General features: G+C 40.6%; 1 protein-coding gene across 1 annotated transcript in view; it reads right to left on the bottom strand.

Moving 5' to 3' along the window:
* GALNT11 (polypeptide N-acetylgalactosaminyltransferase 11) overlaps positions 1 to 16,715 on the bottom strand; it is a 38,199-nt gene that overhangs the window by 3,816 nt on the left and 17,668 nt on the right. Inside the window, 3 exon segments of the mRNA XM_050892553.1 lie at positions 9,768 to 9,872; positions 13,233 to 13,451; positions 16,050 to 16,202. Of these exon segments, the coding sequence (XP_050748510.1) occupies positions 9,768 to 9,872; positions 13,233 to 13,451; positions 16,050 to 16,202 (477 nt within the window).

Genomic DNA, 16,715 nt, shown 5'->3' on the forward strand with positions numbered 1-16,715 from the left:
GAATTTATTTAACATTGTGCTCTGGGGTCAGCTTGTAGATGCTGAATGATGAGAAACCAAAATGAGCTGTGCAAATTCTAGTGCCTGGTAGCCTACATTAGTCCCCACACTGGTCCCAGGGTCCTACTCCTTGCAGCTGGTGGCCTGGTGCTCAGAGATCTTGACTCAAGAAGATGATCACCAGCATCCAGGTGCTATCAAAACTTTCCATACTGCTCTCCAGGGAGTGAGAAAAATTGCTGCTTTACCATGCTCCAGAGCTGCTCCCCAGCCAAACTGCTTTTGCTAGCTGTGCCGTGCTTAGAGGGAGACCACCCCTCCTCATTTCACACCCACTTTGTTTTGGCTGAACCAACAGGGAAATGTCTTGATCTGGACCCCAAGAATCTACACAATATCCCAGCAGCTCACATAGTGGTGGGAATCTAATTCAGCCTCTCTCTGGGGCCCACCTGTATAAAGCAAGAATGCATTGGTTTACATTTGCAGCTTCAACTGCATTTGGGTTTCTGAATTTACATGACATTAGAAGAGTCTCTCTGTGATCACACTGAAAACCACTGTCACCTCTAACAAGAAGCAAGGACACACACAGCTGCCAGTTTGTCCTCTCCTACTTTAGCAGAAGCAGGTATTTTTATTGTTGGTGTAAAAAAAAGCGTCAGGCACCTTCAGTTGCTGCAATTCATGCCCGTACCCTGCTGGCTCTCACTGGGCTGCCTAAACCTTGCTTTGGAGCAAGGCATGTCTGGCACAGCTGAAGGTTCCGGGAAGCTGGACCATCAGCCTGGTCTAACTGCAGGAGCTGCTGTTAGACCCTCCCTCCTTCAGTGCCTTCAGGCCTGCAAAGACCTGGGCCAAGATCAGTTAGGTGGAGGACCTGGAGCTCTCATAACCAACAGGAGACTCTGATCCCTATACCAGAAAGCAAAGAAATGAAGGAACTTTGGTGTGTGCGCCTCAAAATATCCTGGGTTACACAGGGCTAGGGAAAAGGAGAAGTATATATGCAAACTGTAACTCTGCAGTGCAGGGAAGATACTGAGACCGTCTGGCTAAACACCAAACAACTGCTATTCTGAACGCCCAGTGGGGCCCCTGCAGTCACACAGCGCCTGGACAGTATCTCCCAACCTCTCTGGATGCTGAGCAGGTGACAGCATAGCTGGCCAGGTCTCTTGCTCTGCTGCCATTCCCAGACCTGGCCCCAGGCTGGTGTGTACAAGGAGCATCCCTGCTCATCCGCCTCACTTGCCAGCATCAACTCCCTTCCCCCTGACTTCTGGCCCTGTGAATGAGAGGGAATTGAGCCCCTCATAACTGTAGCAGAAGTATCTGTACCTACAGGCATGCTTAGTTCTTCTGGTGCGCTCTTCTTCCAACCCTGTTTTGATTTCACACAGCTCAGTGCTGCAGTAACTGTGCCTGCTGTGTGATTTATTTTTTTTTTCCACTGAGTCTGCATGAGTTTCACACTCAAAGTATAGAATATCAAATTCCAGGCAGAAAAGTCAGGCAAATAAAACAAATTCTGATTTTTTTTTTTTTTTTTTTTTTGGTCTGATGAAACTAAAACCAGCCTTCTGGAGGGAGCTGTGATTCAGTACACTGCCTCAGTTGGACAGCACGATTGAAAAGCATACAGCTCATTCATTATCACAGTGACTATTATAATACAGTGAAGGCCTCCTTTGAGGAAGTGCAGGTATTACATTAAAATTTGCCCTAACTTCAGGCGTTCTGTGCCTTCTAACATACTTTTTCTGTTTAAACCCTATCATGAGAAAGAAAGCACGGCAAGATTAAAGAGGAGGAGAGAATGGAGAAATAGCAGGACTTGTCAGAAGAGTATTATTATTAAAAGAAGAATAATGATGGAGCCAAATCCAAACAACAGATGAAACTGGTAAGAATTCAGAGAGAAGACTGCAGTGATACAGGGAGTAGATCTTTAATCAAAAGCCGAGTAATGGCAAAGAACACAAAACAGTGGTTAAATCCAGCGTGATACTTCTCCAGAAAGGCTTATACAAGACGGCCAAAATTTATTTCAAACTAATTATGTGTATGTAAAAAAAGCAAAGAGGGAAAAAAGCCCAAATTTGGGACACATTATGGTTCCAAGTTCAGATTAGAGTATCAGTATGAACTTGCAGATTATTAACAGATTCAAGCATGAGGAAAGCAAAGCCACCCCATGGGAGTTTTTTTTCTTATATAACTGCAAGCCTTTGCATAATCCAAAATTTATTAACTACTTTGCTGCTGAAGACTGGAAGGATGATGTTTAGCTCTTGTTGTTACAGGCTGTCAGGAGCAACAGCCCAGTATAGGAAGGAAACATCTCCTGGCCGCCAGCACAATATCAGAAGTCTATAATCAATAAGGTGCCTGCCTAGCATTTATACCTCAGTTCTGAGTGATGTCTTGTTTTATCCTCCTACGTATTTTCTACAAAAAAAATGCCATTTTAAAAATTTATTTTATAGAAAAAAAAGGTAACAGACAAGGTGCAGGATATTTTCATGCTGCATCCACTTCCTAACACCTAGGAGAGCATCACTGTCAGATTTTGGTTTCTAATAATGGAACTGTGCCCAGCTCCCACCACACAGGAAAGCAGCACCTTTAATTGCAGTCCTCGAGAGACACATGCTAATGACTGATCTGCTCCACAGGTCTAAGGAAAATCACTGACCAATTTCACTGGAGTCAAAGAAAAAACATTGGGATGCAATTAGAATATAATGAATTGTTTCTGTTTTCAAATAAAATCTAAATGGCAGATGTTATGGAAAAAACTCTCTCCATAATGAAATTGATCAAGTTTGGGGTTAAATAAAATGATTTAATTTGGTGAATGCTGTAGGATTGGCCTTTTTCTAGCAGCTCTTTTTTCCCTGCCTCTCAACACAGGCAACAGAATAAGAGGAAAGGTGCAAGGACCCCTTCAGTCTTGGAGTGCAGTGGCCCATTCAGCTGCCAACTGACCCTTCTGAGGTCCTAGATGTCCCCAGAGCACCTAGAGGTCTTCCCACAAGCAAAGCATTTCAGATTTGGTAGTGCTCAGATGCCTGCCCAAGCCTCCCGCCCATCAGAGTGAATGCCTTCGCCTTTGGCTACAGGGGCACAGAGGTCCTGCTCATGCTTAGTCACCCAGACTGCAGTAGCTGGTTCAACTTTCCCATAGTGGAAGTGGGACCCACAGATCTGGGGTAAGCGTTCTCACTGCTTGAGCAAAGCCGGCACGTGTACCCTTCTGGTCACCTCCAGACAGATGCATAGCATGTGCTAGAGTAGGTCTCGTGGACAAAATAAATGGGTCGAAGTCCAAAGTACGAACTCGGTTAGTATAAACCCTTTTTTTTCCACAGGTGCAGCTTAGGAAGACCTGCATTTTGAATTCAGTCCCCTTAAAAGGTAGCTCAGACTATTTACAGATTTAAGACTGAGGTTTCCTAGGGCTTCTAGTACCTTCAGGATTTTACATCATCCCCATAACACACAAACAAATCACCCAGCCTTCTCCTGTATTGATTACTAAGACAACTTCATTAATCTCATTTACATACAGATAGGTAGGCAGAAACATGGCTTCTCCTCACACACAGCTTAACAAACAGTTTCAGTGATGACTACAGTTTAACTCCTTGCAAGGACAGCAGCATGACATCGATGAAGACTGGATAGTGGAGCTTTTTTGCTCTCTCATTTTACTAATATTTGGATTTCCTAACTGGTTTCAGATTGCCACTGTTAGTAAAGAAGGTACACTCTTCACTCCCTCCATAAACCCCTATATCCCAAGGATCCTCCCTCTAGGATTATTTTTTACCATAATAAAGAGACACAGGGCTGTGTTACTGAACTTTTTTTTTTTTTGTGAAAGGTGAAATTATTCCTACAGTGAGATTAGTTAATGTAAACAGATAACAGCTAGCTGAACTACTTCAGAGGAAATTCAAGTGAGGAAAGGGCTCAAATGGTGCCTCATCATCTAGGAGGATGGCCCATACTATCATGTCCTTTTGAAACATGGAGTTAACTATCGAAGATTGAGTCCAGTGTCAATACAGACAACTGTATTAAAACAAAACCTATCACCCGACCTAGGGAAAAAAACAATAAATCAAAGAATCTGTAGTAGACAGAAAATAGAAGCTCACTCTTCCTAGGGAATAAATATTTCAAAATTATATGAAATAAACCAGGAAGCATCAGCCTACCCGTTGGCTTTCAGAGTGCAGTGGAGTGTAGCAAAAGGCATGGCTGGCCAACTGGCAAAGCTGTGTGGACACACACTCTGATTTGGTCTGCAAATTGCATTAGCACTAGAGGAATGCATTGAAAATTTTCAGTAAATACAAGACAGTAACTACTACAGAAACAGCCTTTTGTGTGAAAGAAAATCCCTGCCGTGAACCATGCTGGCAGGAGAAGGATTCCAGTACTTTCATCAGTTACAATCTGTTGCTTAGATTGGCACTACTGTATTATTCTGTCAGACAGTTTTTAAAAGACAAAAATTCAGCTTAAGAGCACAAAAAAGCTGCCTCAGCACTGAGGAAGAGGTGTGCCTAGCAATATGCATCATCACAGCTATTTGCATATACTTCAGCTCCTGTAATTATGGGTAACAATGACATCATAGCACCAAATGACTCATGAAAATCATCAGGAACAGCAAAGTTTGGTGGTCTATAATAATTATTTTAAGGTATTGCTACCCTGAAAACCCAGCGTTCTCCTGAAGGTTGTTCCAAAGCAGATACATGCTTTCTGTTTCATGGTTCAGTGTGTTGCTGATGTTTCATGACAATTGTTAGAGGGACCGAAGAATTGTGTTCCTTCAATAGTTTATGGAAAAGCAGCAAGCAGACTTAACTCGCATGTCTTCACACTCACTCTAGACATGTGTTGTATCAGAAAAGCAAACAGCCATGATCCAGAGGTTTAGGGAGAAAGATCTTACAGAAGAACTGCACGTGGGAGCACATCCTTCTAGACTCTGACTCTTGAACAGTTTGTAAAGTATGTATTCTTACATTTATAAAGTGCTACAAGAGTGTTAACAGAGCTTTTCTGAAATTCCCTGCTCAAATCAGTTATCTTTTAAAGGCCCAGAGCACAGATGCACATGCTTAGACACTTTAGCACCATCCCCAGCTGGAATGGCAACAGTCACAGTTTTAAAGCTTAATATATTGCTAAGTAAGTGAAAGGTTAAATTACTGAAATGAACACACAGAGGAGAGGTTATAACTACGCAGAAGTAAAGCTTAAGAGTCAACCTAGCATATTTGAAAACAAACAGTAGGAAAAAATCCACATAATTCAGTGGACTTTAAGAGGAGATTTTTTGGAAAAGGAACTTGGCTTTAAGCATCTGGGTCAGGAAGAAGGCAAGCATGCATTAGCTATATGACAAACCCAATCTTCTTTCAGCTGTTAGATCAGAAACACTCCCACTAGTTAGTTCTATGTTGGCCATTGTGCTTCACTCCAAAACCTTCCTTTTTAGTGTTCTTTGATGGTTCTCTTCCAAGTTTGTCAGTAACTACTTCTACTCCTCTTCCTTTAGGGCAGTATCTAGCCCAAAGCCTGCTTCAGCATCCTTGTCTCCTAATCACCACCTGATTAACCTTGGCATGATAGTTTTGGGTAGAATCTACACCACAGTTTCTTACTTCCACTTTTCAGATGTCTCCAGTCTTTCATGATGATCTTTCAATGCGCTTAAATACTTCCTATCCTCCTTCAACACCGAAGTTTTTGTGCTGTGCATTACCTTGTGCATTCTGAGTTATTTCCAGAAAGGGGTCAGACACACTACTGAATTTCAGGAGAGCGTTTACTTTGGCAATCTTGGCAGTTCCTTCACATGACCACTCTTCAACTACAAAATTTCTCATTCCATGTTAGTCTTCTGTTTGCAAAATTCACAATCCATTTTTCTGCTTCTTCTGTTACTTCAGACCTCTCTGCACTGACCTTCGTTCTATAAGATCCTGTCACCTCTTCTACTTGTGCTATTTCTAACTACAAAATTTTCATCACTTACTCCTAAATTTGTGTTCAATCCCCAGTATCATCCCAGACTGAGTACTTCTGTTACAGTTAATGAAACGTCCTAGTTTTCATTATAAATTAGAGAAAGGCACCAACTTTTAAAATATTTTCTACATTCATCACCTTTGTGAGATCCACTTCCCTTATTGCTTTTTCTTTCTATAGCAAAAAGATGAACTGAATGTCACTGTCATGTCAAGTCCCAGAAAACAGGATAGTTTGATGTACTTGAGTAATTTTTAACTTTACTTAATGATGATCATCTAAGTCAACTTCAATTAAAAGTATTACCCATAATGGTGATACAACTGCAAGTTACACAACATCTGTTATTTCTTTTAAATCAAGGAGTTAAGTGAGAATTTGAAATTTCTTAGCAGCTGTCCTGGTTTCGGCTGGGACAGAGTTAATTTTCTTCTTAGTAGCTGGTACAGTGCTGTGTTTTGGATTTAGTGTGAGAATACTGCTGATAACACTCTGACATTTTAGCTGTTGCTAAGTAGTGCTTATCCTAAGTTAAGGATTTTCAGTTTCCCATGCTCTGCCAGCAAGCAGGTGTGCAAGAAGCTGGGAGGGAGCAGAGCCGGGGCAGCTGACCTGAACTAGCCAAAGGGATATTCCATACCATGGAATGTCATGCCCAGTATATAAACTGGGGGGAGTTGGCCAGGAGGGGCGGATCACGGCTCTGGCATTGGTCAGCGGGTGGTGAGCAATTGCACTGTGCATCACTTGTCTTTTCTTATTTCTTTTTTTTGTTGTGTTCTTTTTCATTACAGTTATTATTACTCTTAGTTAGTAGTGTATTTTTATTTTTACTTTAGTTATTAAACTGTTCTTATCTCAACCCACGAGTTTTACTTTTTCCCTTCCTCCTCCTCACCCCACTGGGAGGAGGAAGGGGGAAGCGGCTGCGTGGTGCTAGGTTGCTGGCTGGGGTTAAACCACAACAGGCTAGAGAAAACAAAGCAAGCATAAACTAAAGGCAAAACAGACTTGCTTGAAAGGCCAATCTCATGACTTCAGTGAGTTTGGTTTCCCCACACCCCCCCACTTTTCAAGGTCAGCTCTCACATGCATGAATCGTCTGTGTTACACAGAAGACCATTTTCCAGTCAAAAGATTACACAGAAGATAATTTTCCAACCAAAAGAACTGCAATCAATGAGTCTTAAGGCAGCCCAGTTTTGTTTTCCCAGCCCTTTGCATGTTTTCCTAGGTAGACTGCACCTTGCTCCTTCGACTTACTGAGTAGTAGCATGTATTTTTCAAGGGAGGGTGTTATCTATTCAGAGCAAAAGCAGCCTGGAAAGAGATAAACAGTGATAACTAATTCCTGTTCCTCAGGGAAAAATTAGCTGGCATCAAATGAAATCAGCACCAAGTGGCATCAAATTATTTCCACAGAAAGCACAGCTAAGCTGTGGTACTCACTGCCACAGGATGCCGAAAGCTTACATGAGGTCAAAATACAATTAGACACTCATGAAAAAGCAAAAATCCTACAAAAATACCATCTTTGGCTCAGAAAAACACCAAACAAAGTCACAAAAATACTGCTTGCAAAGTGCAGATTGTCATCTTTCAGAATAACTGTCTGCACTGTGTGTATTAAGCAACACACACTTAACTTGCTGCCAGTGTGCATCCAGGGGACAGGATAGCTGGGTACCTGCCTTTCACCAGACCCAACACAGGCTTTCTTATTAGATCAAAGGCACAAAACAGACGGTTCTAGAGCAAAAAATCAGCTGAAAATGCCAATGGGTTGAGTGTTACCAGAAATGACAGTTAAAAGGTTCCAATACTCAGAAAGTCTCTTGCTATTTTTATAAGCAGAAGCTGTTAAATAAGTGTCGTCTTTCTCTACATTGTTCTCATGTATCTATAGCAAGATTGGTCAAGAGGATATGAAAAAAAGCCGGCTGAACGCACTCTTGGGATTTATTAAGAGAACAAAATAAGTCTAATGGCAGAAAACCATAGTGCTGGTTAACATACTTCATTGGAGAACAAAATCAGTGTGACAGATAGCACAGCCAGTTTTTTATGAGAACTAATTGCTTAATTTACCACTAGTAAACTAGATTCATGAGAAAAAAGCCAAAGATCAACCATCAGAGCACTAATTTGTCTTTCTCAACACCAAAAGGCTAACTGAAGCTTCTGTCTCCAGGAGAAAAATCAGAAAAAGGTTTTGATAAGGAAAAACAGACTTCCTCCTCCAGCCATGCGGCGCTTCACTATTAAAAACATTGCAGGAAGGAGAAGGGAAACAGTAACTGTGAGGACCCATCTGTTCTTACTGCGGACATCATCCACAGGCAGTCATTTTTGCTTTCTCATTCACGGGCTGAAAGGCTCAGAAAGCAGTATAGCACCTTTGGCACTGTAAACGTACAATCACTGGTGCCAATCAGTTAGTATTACATTTACAGAGTCTTTACATTTACAAGACTTGCTGACTTTCTTACAGCTAATGGAAGAGAACACATAGGAAAACCTTCATTCCCGTCCCAGCTTAAATTCATCCACCTTTCACAGAGACCTACAATTTGGTCATCGCAATGACTACTCAGTACTCCAGAGGCAAAATGCAGGGATGTGTTGCTTGGTCCTGTCTAAGTGGCAACTGGAGACCTTGTGTCTAGAGCCAACCACACTTACCCAGACACTGCCTAACACCCCTCACACTGTCTTCCTCCGTCACATTCAACTGGTGAGGCCACAGCTAGGAGGCAGAAAGTCCCATTAGCTGACAAAGCAGACAACTTTTTGTTTGGGACTATCACAAATCATCCTGCTTCTACTGCTGGAGTTTCCATATCCTGAAAACTACTGCCTATTTCATAAAGTATCAAGTTAGTCTAGCACAACCCACCTTTGGTAAAGCTATGCTGCATTACATCCCATGCTCCATTTATTTTATGTCTTTGATTACTTTTCTCTTTAGATGTGATCTAGTTTTTAGACTTGGGTCCCATGGGCTCCTAAATCATAATGTTCTCAATGTAGTTTTTAGCTAGGTAAAAGTCTTTATGGCATTAGGTGAAGATCTCTCTAGCCTGGAGATTGTTTATCCGAGTCCTGAATTTCTGTTGCCTGAAAGAATAGAAGTGGAATAGCAAAGGCTTCATGTAGTAATATAAAAACTCTCATTAGATTTTCACATCCATCCCCAATTAATCCCCAGATCAGCAATTCACCTGTAGCCAAAGAATTTTCTAAATTCCTTAGAATTCCTTCTGTTTAACTATAACAACAAATCATTCATTCACCCCAAACTACAGCCACTCCAGCAGCAGAGGACTAGTTAGTTGTACAGTACACAAAGAACAGCAGGTCAAGAAAAGACTGCCTTAAATCCCAGTGTGAGGAGCTGACTGAAAGAGCTTCTACAAATTCTGAAGTGTCAATCAGTGGATTATGAACTCGTCAGGAGCCACTTAACGATAGTCTTGCCACGTACAGAGATTCCTGCCATAAAGATAGGAGAATATAATATCCAACACTCAGCATTAATAGGTACAGAGCAGTAAGCTCCACAGTCTCTTTGGCCAGCCTTGCTGTTTCAACGACACTCTGAAATCAGCCTGCTTGCTGATGAGATGTTATACTAGGGCATTTTGCCAGCAGGAAAACATATTAGCAGTTTGTAAGATGTGAATCACTAGTCAATATAATTAGAAATATCATACCTGGTTTTGATCGTTGTAGTCACATTCCCGAACCACTACCAGGCCTCCTTTCTGACTTGGGTGGCCCTGAGCAACCAGGCATTTGTTGGTTTGAAGGTGATACAACTATGAAAGGAAAACAGTTTGATGGACAGAGTAAACAACAAACATCACATACCAAAGGGAACATATGGTAATGCTTTGGAAGCCCTAGAACTCAGTGTGCTCACAAAAAAAAAAAAACCTTCTTCCCTTTTAAAATACCATTTTGTTTTTCAGATAATTTGGAGAAAAAACAGCATTAAATGGTTCCATTTTGCTTTCTAATTACATCAAGACTTCCCTCTTTATGGTATAAGTGCAGTACACACAACCTGCCTCAGCACATGCTCTGCCATACTCTGCCAAGTTTCTTTTCCGTCTTCACTCTCCATGAAAGTCTCAGGTCCCAGATACTCACTAGCTCAAGAATATCGACTGTACTGTATAAACTACATTTTACTACAGTTTAGCTTAAACATAAGTCTCCTCCTACAGCCTCTCTTCATGAAGCAGGACCACCTCTTTGAGAAATGAAAAGGAATTACTTAAATACAAACAACTTCAGAGACTTAATGTTGTTTGCAAATTGATTTTTAAGAGTGTTTAGGTAACTGAAAAGCCATAGATATCAGCTATGTTATTTTCATGACAGATCAGGGAAGAAGAGAAAATGTTACAAACACCGAAATGCTCGTTCCAGTTCAAATGCACTACCTAGTCTGATTTGGAGTAACGTTGTATCAGAGGACTAGATTCAGGTCAGGAGCCTGTCCTGTGATGCAGAACTGTAAGCATCTACCATCAAAGCAAACAAGGAGGTTCTCAGCAAGTTAGCAATCTCTCTCCTGGTTTAGGCACTGATGCCCACCCTAAAAGTCACCTAAGAGGTTTTCTGCAGAGTCTGAAGATTAGGTTGTCCTAGTCCTACAGTCAAGAATCATTAAGATCTTGATGTATCCCCACAGAGTTACTCAGCAAGACAAAACACCTCTATTCTGGCTTTAAATTATACGCATGCCCTGAAATAACTGGTGGCCAGCAGAAGACTTCTTTCCAGTCTGATTATCTTGCTTCCCCTGATGTGGTGGGGATCAGGCTATTCAGGCAGCAATCGCTGCCTGCACGTCGAGAACTGCACCGCACGCAGCCAAGGGTACAAAGGAGAAAGGCAATTATTCTAGCAGTAGCCACAGCTCTGCCATTTCCTTCCTTGCAGCAAAGAGCCCCCCTCTCTATCAAGTGCATGGGAGTGCATTTGACAGTCACTGGGTGTGTGCATGTGTGGGAGGTGGCAGGGCCCCAGATCTGGCATCCACATTAAAAATAATTATTTCCAATCTGGAGCTAAATGTAGAGGAAAAAAGAATTTGCTGTCCTGAACTCAAGGCCAGGCTGATTAATTAGCTAGCTGCATTTTTTTTTATGAAGACATACATAGCTGTCTTGGCATTTGTATCGATTCTAGAGATTTTTATAACCAAAAGACACTTCCAGTAATAAAAAGAAAGAACTGCTCCATCACATGATAGCAAAAATTAGAGAGTGCAAATACCAAATAATATTCTTCACTAAACACAATTTCTGGAAATAGCTGTCCCAAGGCACATCAACAGCCTCCTCAAGTGCACCATGTTTCTCCTGTTCCCTACACACATCTGAAACAAATTACACAAAACCTAAGTAACATTTCCTCACACCCCAGAGACTTCTATGAGAGTTCTAATTTTCATCATTCCTCACTCAACAGAAGGCTTTCAAACCATACAGCTACACGAGTTTTGTATAATTTTTGTCCTTGTTTTTATTGGCCATGATGACCAGCATTTGATAACACTGTTAAGAACTGTCACAATTTGTGATCATTACAGTTCTTCCCAGCTGTCAAACCAGCACTTATCTCTGGCCCAATTAGTTTTCGAGAATAAACTGGGATTTGGAGTGATTCATCCTGAATCCTAAAGTCTGGCAAGCAGTGGTGACATTGGCTGATCGTTCTGTTCCTTGTAGGCATCTGGAAATAGTTTGTACAATCACCAGAGCCAAAGCTGACTCTCTCACACAATGCTGGGTATAATTCTTGAACCCCAGAGAACCAAGCCAAGGAACTGCATTTTTCTGTGTCTTGTCTCCCTCTTCTTAAAGGGTGCACAAAGTTTTTCTCCAAATTAAGCCATGGGAAATTATTGCTAGGAAGATTTCCCCTTAAGTGTTGTTGAGGGATTCAGATCCCTCAAGTAGCCTCCCCCCACATCAGCAATTCCTTAGTTAAACTTCTGTCTGAATGAAAGCAGAAAGCTATTAAATTTAACGAAGGGGGGGAAGAGGTCTGACTAGGGGAATAACAACATTTAACAACTAGGGGAATCAGCCCATTGTATCAGTTTTATTCAGGGAAATTACGCATGTTTGCCCTAATAAATAACTTTACAGCTTGTCTGGGATACTATTACAAAAATACTGCACAAATTGTGGATTCCCAGATAGCTGCTTCCAAGCAAAAATCTAATGATGTCAATAGGTTTTGCATGAACTCAGGTCCTCCAGCCTGAATCTACTTGCAGGACCAGCAACTGTCAACAGCTACTGCAGTCTGAGAGGGCTACATCGCTATTTAATGCTTGCAATTGAGCTAGAAGGGAATCTGCTAACCATAATCTATGTGCACATGAAGTAGTTTATTCAAACGTCTTCTCTTTCACAGAGAAGACCTTGAGAAAGTTGTCTTTGTTTTGAAGTTATACGTTATTTTTGGGAAGCGTAAAAAGCACACATCAGATGAACTTGGCGCTGGAGAGAACAGATGCAACCGTATGCTGGCTTTGCCGGCATACAAACCCATAAACATAGGTGTCAGAGCTAAGGCATGAATTTAATAATGATTTCCTTCATGAATGCACGTAAAAATTTATCTCTTCACTTCTACGTTGAAGAAAAAAGGAGCAAAACTCATTTTTTGTTCATTATCTAACAGTCAAGACTAGAAAAGCCATCATCAGTCTCAGATGGAAATGTTCATCTCCACAGAAAATTATCCAGTAAAAGGAATGAGTTTGAAAACTAATTACATTGTACTTTTATCATAAACCAACAGAGCATGAATATTTGAGGCCAAATTTCTCTCTATCCAAATCCATCTTCAGAACCAACAGCCATGAAAGCACATTCTGAAGACATCAAAACTTTGTAACTCGTAGCTTTGAGGTAAGAAATCTCATTGAAGAGTATCTAGTCTGAAGATGACCTGAAATATAGATCAGGGTGAAACTGATTTACCTTTGTCTAAAGACACAAATTCTGTTATTTTCAAGACAGCTTGTTGCAAAACTAAAACTCTGTGCTCTATGGAAACAGACTATTTTTCCTGTATTTGAGCAAATCTGTCAGAAAGGATCTCAAAATAATTAAAAAAACAGAATTCTATATTTTTAAGAAAGTTTATCTTACCCTTCCACGCTGGATTATTTTCGGTCGTTTCTGCGCTCTATTAATAAAAACTGGCTGCGGAGCTTTAGCATTGGGCCCAGATACTTGCATCTCAGGATAGATATTATCTAAATACCACTTAAATGACTTGCAGTTCAATCTTTTTCTCAATTCTACACGGTCGGTAATATTTCCATAGTTCCTCATCCTTAGCTCGGGTCTCAAAGCAAAATACTGCTCCTGTATTTAAGAGAAAAAGGTTGGGGACAAGGGGAAGAGAATTTCAGATTACTCGTTTCCAACTTTTTCCTGTTTGCAGAACTCCCAAAGTTTCATTTCATTTTGCTAGTGCTTTCAACCATTAAGTTTGAAACTGGCATTAGGCAATTCCAGTGTTTAGATTGCCACAGGAGGTGAGATTTATCTTGCCTAACTCTGAGCTAATCTTTCTAGACTGCTTTTTTTGATGAAGACACTTCTCAGGCAGGAATCTGCTGACCTTTTTTAGATGCCAGCTTGAGGAGGAAACAAATCAGCCCTACACTCCATTGGCAATAAAGGCATCCTAGAGTCATTAAGTCAGGAACAGATGTGTATATCGTCATCATCCTCATCTGGCAAAGGTTTCTTTAAGTTAGTTTGATTGTCCAATTAATTGTTTTCATTGTTGTGGGGTTCAAGTGTATTTTGTCTTCCACAGTTTCCAGCCTTCCAACTTTACAAGTTACCAGGGCAAAAAAATTCCATATCAGAATAGACCTATAAATGGGACTATCTTGTGGAGTTCAGCGGGACCATGCATTTATTCACATGAAGAATCAGAACTGTCACCTGGGCTTTCTGTGAAGCCCAGTTTTTCCTGCTCATCTGCATCATCTCCAGAAAGGCTCACACAATGTTACTTTTTCATGTTCCAATTTATGATTATACTTGGAATTGTACCTGGTTAGGCAAGGATAGATTAAGATTCCAGCTCAATCTTACATGCTGTTCTCAGCTCTACTGCAGAGACAATGGGGACAAACAGGAATTCATGAATGTACCATGTGCCATGAACACTATTACCAAAACTAGGAGAAAAATCCCCTTGTAGAGTCTTTAATTCCAGCTAGATTTACAGAGCTCATAGAAAAGGCATTGTATTTGCACATTAACTCGTTTGCTAGATATTATTTAGAAATCAGTTTTCAGGGCACTGAGCTATGGTATTTTGTTGGATTAATCTCTAGTAGACATCTGGAATTTACTTACCATAATGTGGTTTTGACAGTTTTCGATTACCTACTGCTATCTCTGATATTCAGATGACAGACAGCGCCATCTCAAGACAAATTACACATCTGTCTTTATCAAGATCTCTGAGCATTTGGATGTGCTTGATGTATCACTGCTATTTTAATAGCAGAGGAAGGGGAAGCAGTAAGTACATTGGACTGTTGGACAACTCTGAGGAAGTTTGGACATAGACTGGACATCACTATCAGAAATTGGTCTGCTTCAAAAAAGTAGCTCTGCTATTCCAGTTGCCTCTTTGCTGGTTAAAGTTCAAATTTTAGTATCCTACCTTTTCTGCATTATTTATTTCCATTGTATATATGAACTTACTTTTACAATTTGCTTTTGACAGTTATGAAAATTTTGCTGTTTCCCTTCCATTATGCAATTTTATTTATTAAATATTGATATTTGCTCTTTGCTGCAAAAGAGGTCCTTTAAGTCTTATCTTTGTACTATTCATCATACAATCACTTCAGTACATTATACTGGCCCTAAATATTTGCATTACACTTATAAAAACAAAAATATTTCCAGGCTTGCCTTCTATACATAAATCTGTCATAATGACAGTCTCTGGCAACTATCAGAGAATTAGATTAGAAACAGCTGGAAACATTCAGGACACAAATCTGTGATAAGAGACTGCTAGAATCAGCAGTTTAAGTCCTTGTTGGACAAAGCAGTATTAGCTGGAAATTATGACAAAGACTCAGTCCCAAGCTTCAGAGAAAGCCATCATTAATCACAAAACAACTGTGCCCAGACACCAATAAAAGGGAAAGTGATAGATCAAATCTACTAATACATTATGGAGATGGAAAATGGAGATAAAAATTAATGACCCCAATAGGTTCCTCAAACTGACTGAACATCAAGATAAAGGATGGGGTTTGAAACAAACCTCTAAAGAATATAAAGTTAATAAAGTATGTCCTGTATAGAAATTGTAGGGACCACAGGAGCTGGCCACACAGCAAATTCTATGGTCTCACAAGGCAAAATGTCCAAGTATCACAGAGATCAGGGTTTCACAAAAAACTGATCTACATTCAAAAGCATCAGTACCAAGACCTGAAGACAAGGAAGGAATACGTTTGCCCTTGAATCCAGAAGTCAATCCTGATTGATCTTCCAGGGCAAGACAGACTAGGAATCAGACGGCTAATTAAAACAGAAAGCAAACCACCAACCAACAAAATCCCTCTCACCAACATGGAAACTATCTGAAGGCATATAGCAGTATATGGCTGCCACACAATACTGATTTGGACACAAAGCAATGCAGAGCTTACAAGAACTCATTCATCATCTTTTACTTCATTAAAAATGCATAAAACAATCTCCTGCAGGCAGTAGAAGTAACAGGGAGGAGACTTGAGCACTCAAAAGCCAAACGACAATCCCACAGGATTTAGGAATTCACATCAAAATTAACATTAGGAAATCAGACTACAGAAGGAAGACCCCATTAGAGGTGCTAACAGACCCCACTGTGATACAGTCCTTTGACAAACAAGCCAGTTAATAACCTTATTTCGTGACCTAGAACTTGTCTCTCACCTTATATTCATCCATCCACACATGTGCCAGCCTCAGTGAGTTATGAGCCATAGTGTCCTGTCCCCCTGGTGAGCCATAGGGACGCCTTTTACGGAAAATGTGTCCCACTCTGGAGCAGGGGATGATCAGGAGTCTACCACCACACATCCAGATCTGTCCATACAAAAGCAGAACATACCTCATTGTATGTATACTGACAAGGCTCACTACCTCCTCCCCTTCTTCAAGGGATACTTAGGTAGGTTTATACATTATGACAGGACTAGGTGTCAGCAATGTGGTCCTACATGTCATGCTTTCTGACAAATCAAATTGTTAGATCTTCAGGTTAGAAAAGACTATTTTTGTCATATCATCACACTTTCCACATAACACGTCATGGCTTTCACGAAACAAATAGTAAATTGTCTAAAATGTTATGCTCTAATGACCTATTAAAAACCACTGAAATATATGGGCTGGGATTTAACTTGGAGATTAAGATATCTAAATTTGTTTATCTACATGAGAATTACATGTCCACACTTCCATGATAGATCATGAAGATCAGTCAATATCATCAAGGGAGCCTAGAGGCTTTTCAACTAAGTATAAGCACCTACTTTACACAGCTGATTGTTTCTGTTAAGTATATGGGAACTCAGAAATACTGTTCACATTCAGATG

This window comes from Gymnogyps californianus, chromosome 2 (assembly GCF_018139145.2).
Source record: "Gymnogyps californianus isolate 813 chromosome 2, ASM1813914v2, whole genome shotgun sequence".
NCBI lineage: Eukaryota > Metazoa > Chordata > Aves > Accipitriformes > Cathartidae > Gymnogyps > Gymnogyps californianus.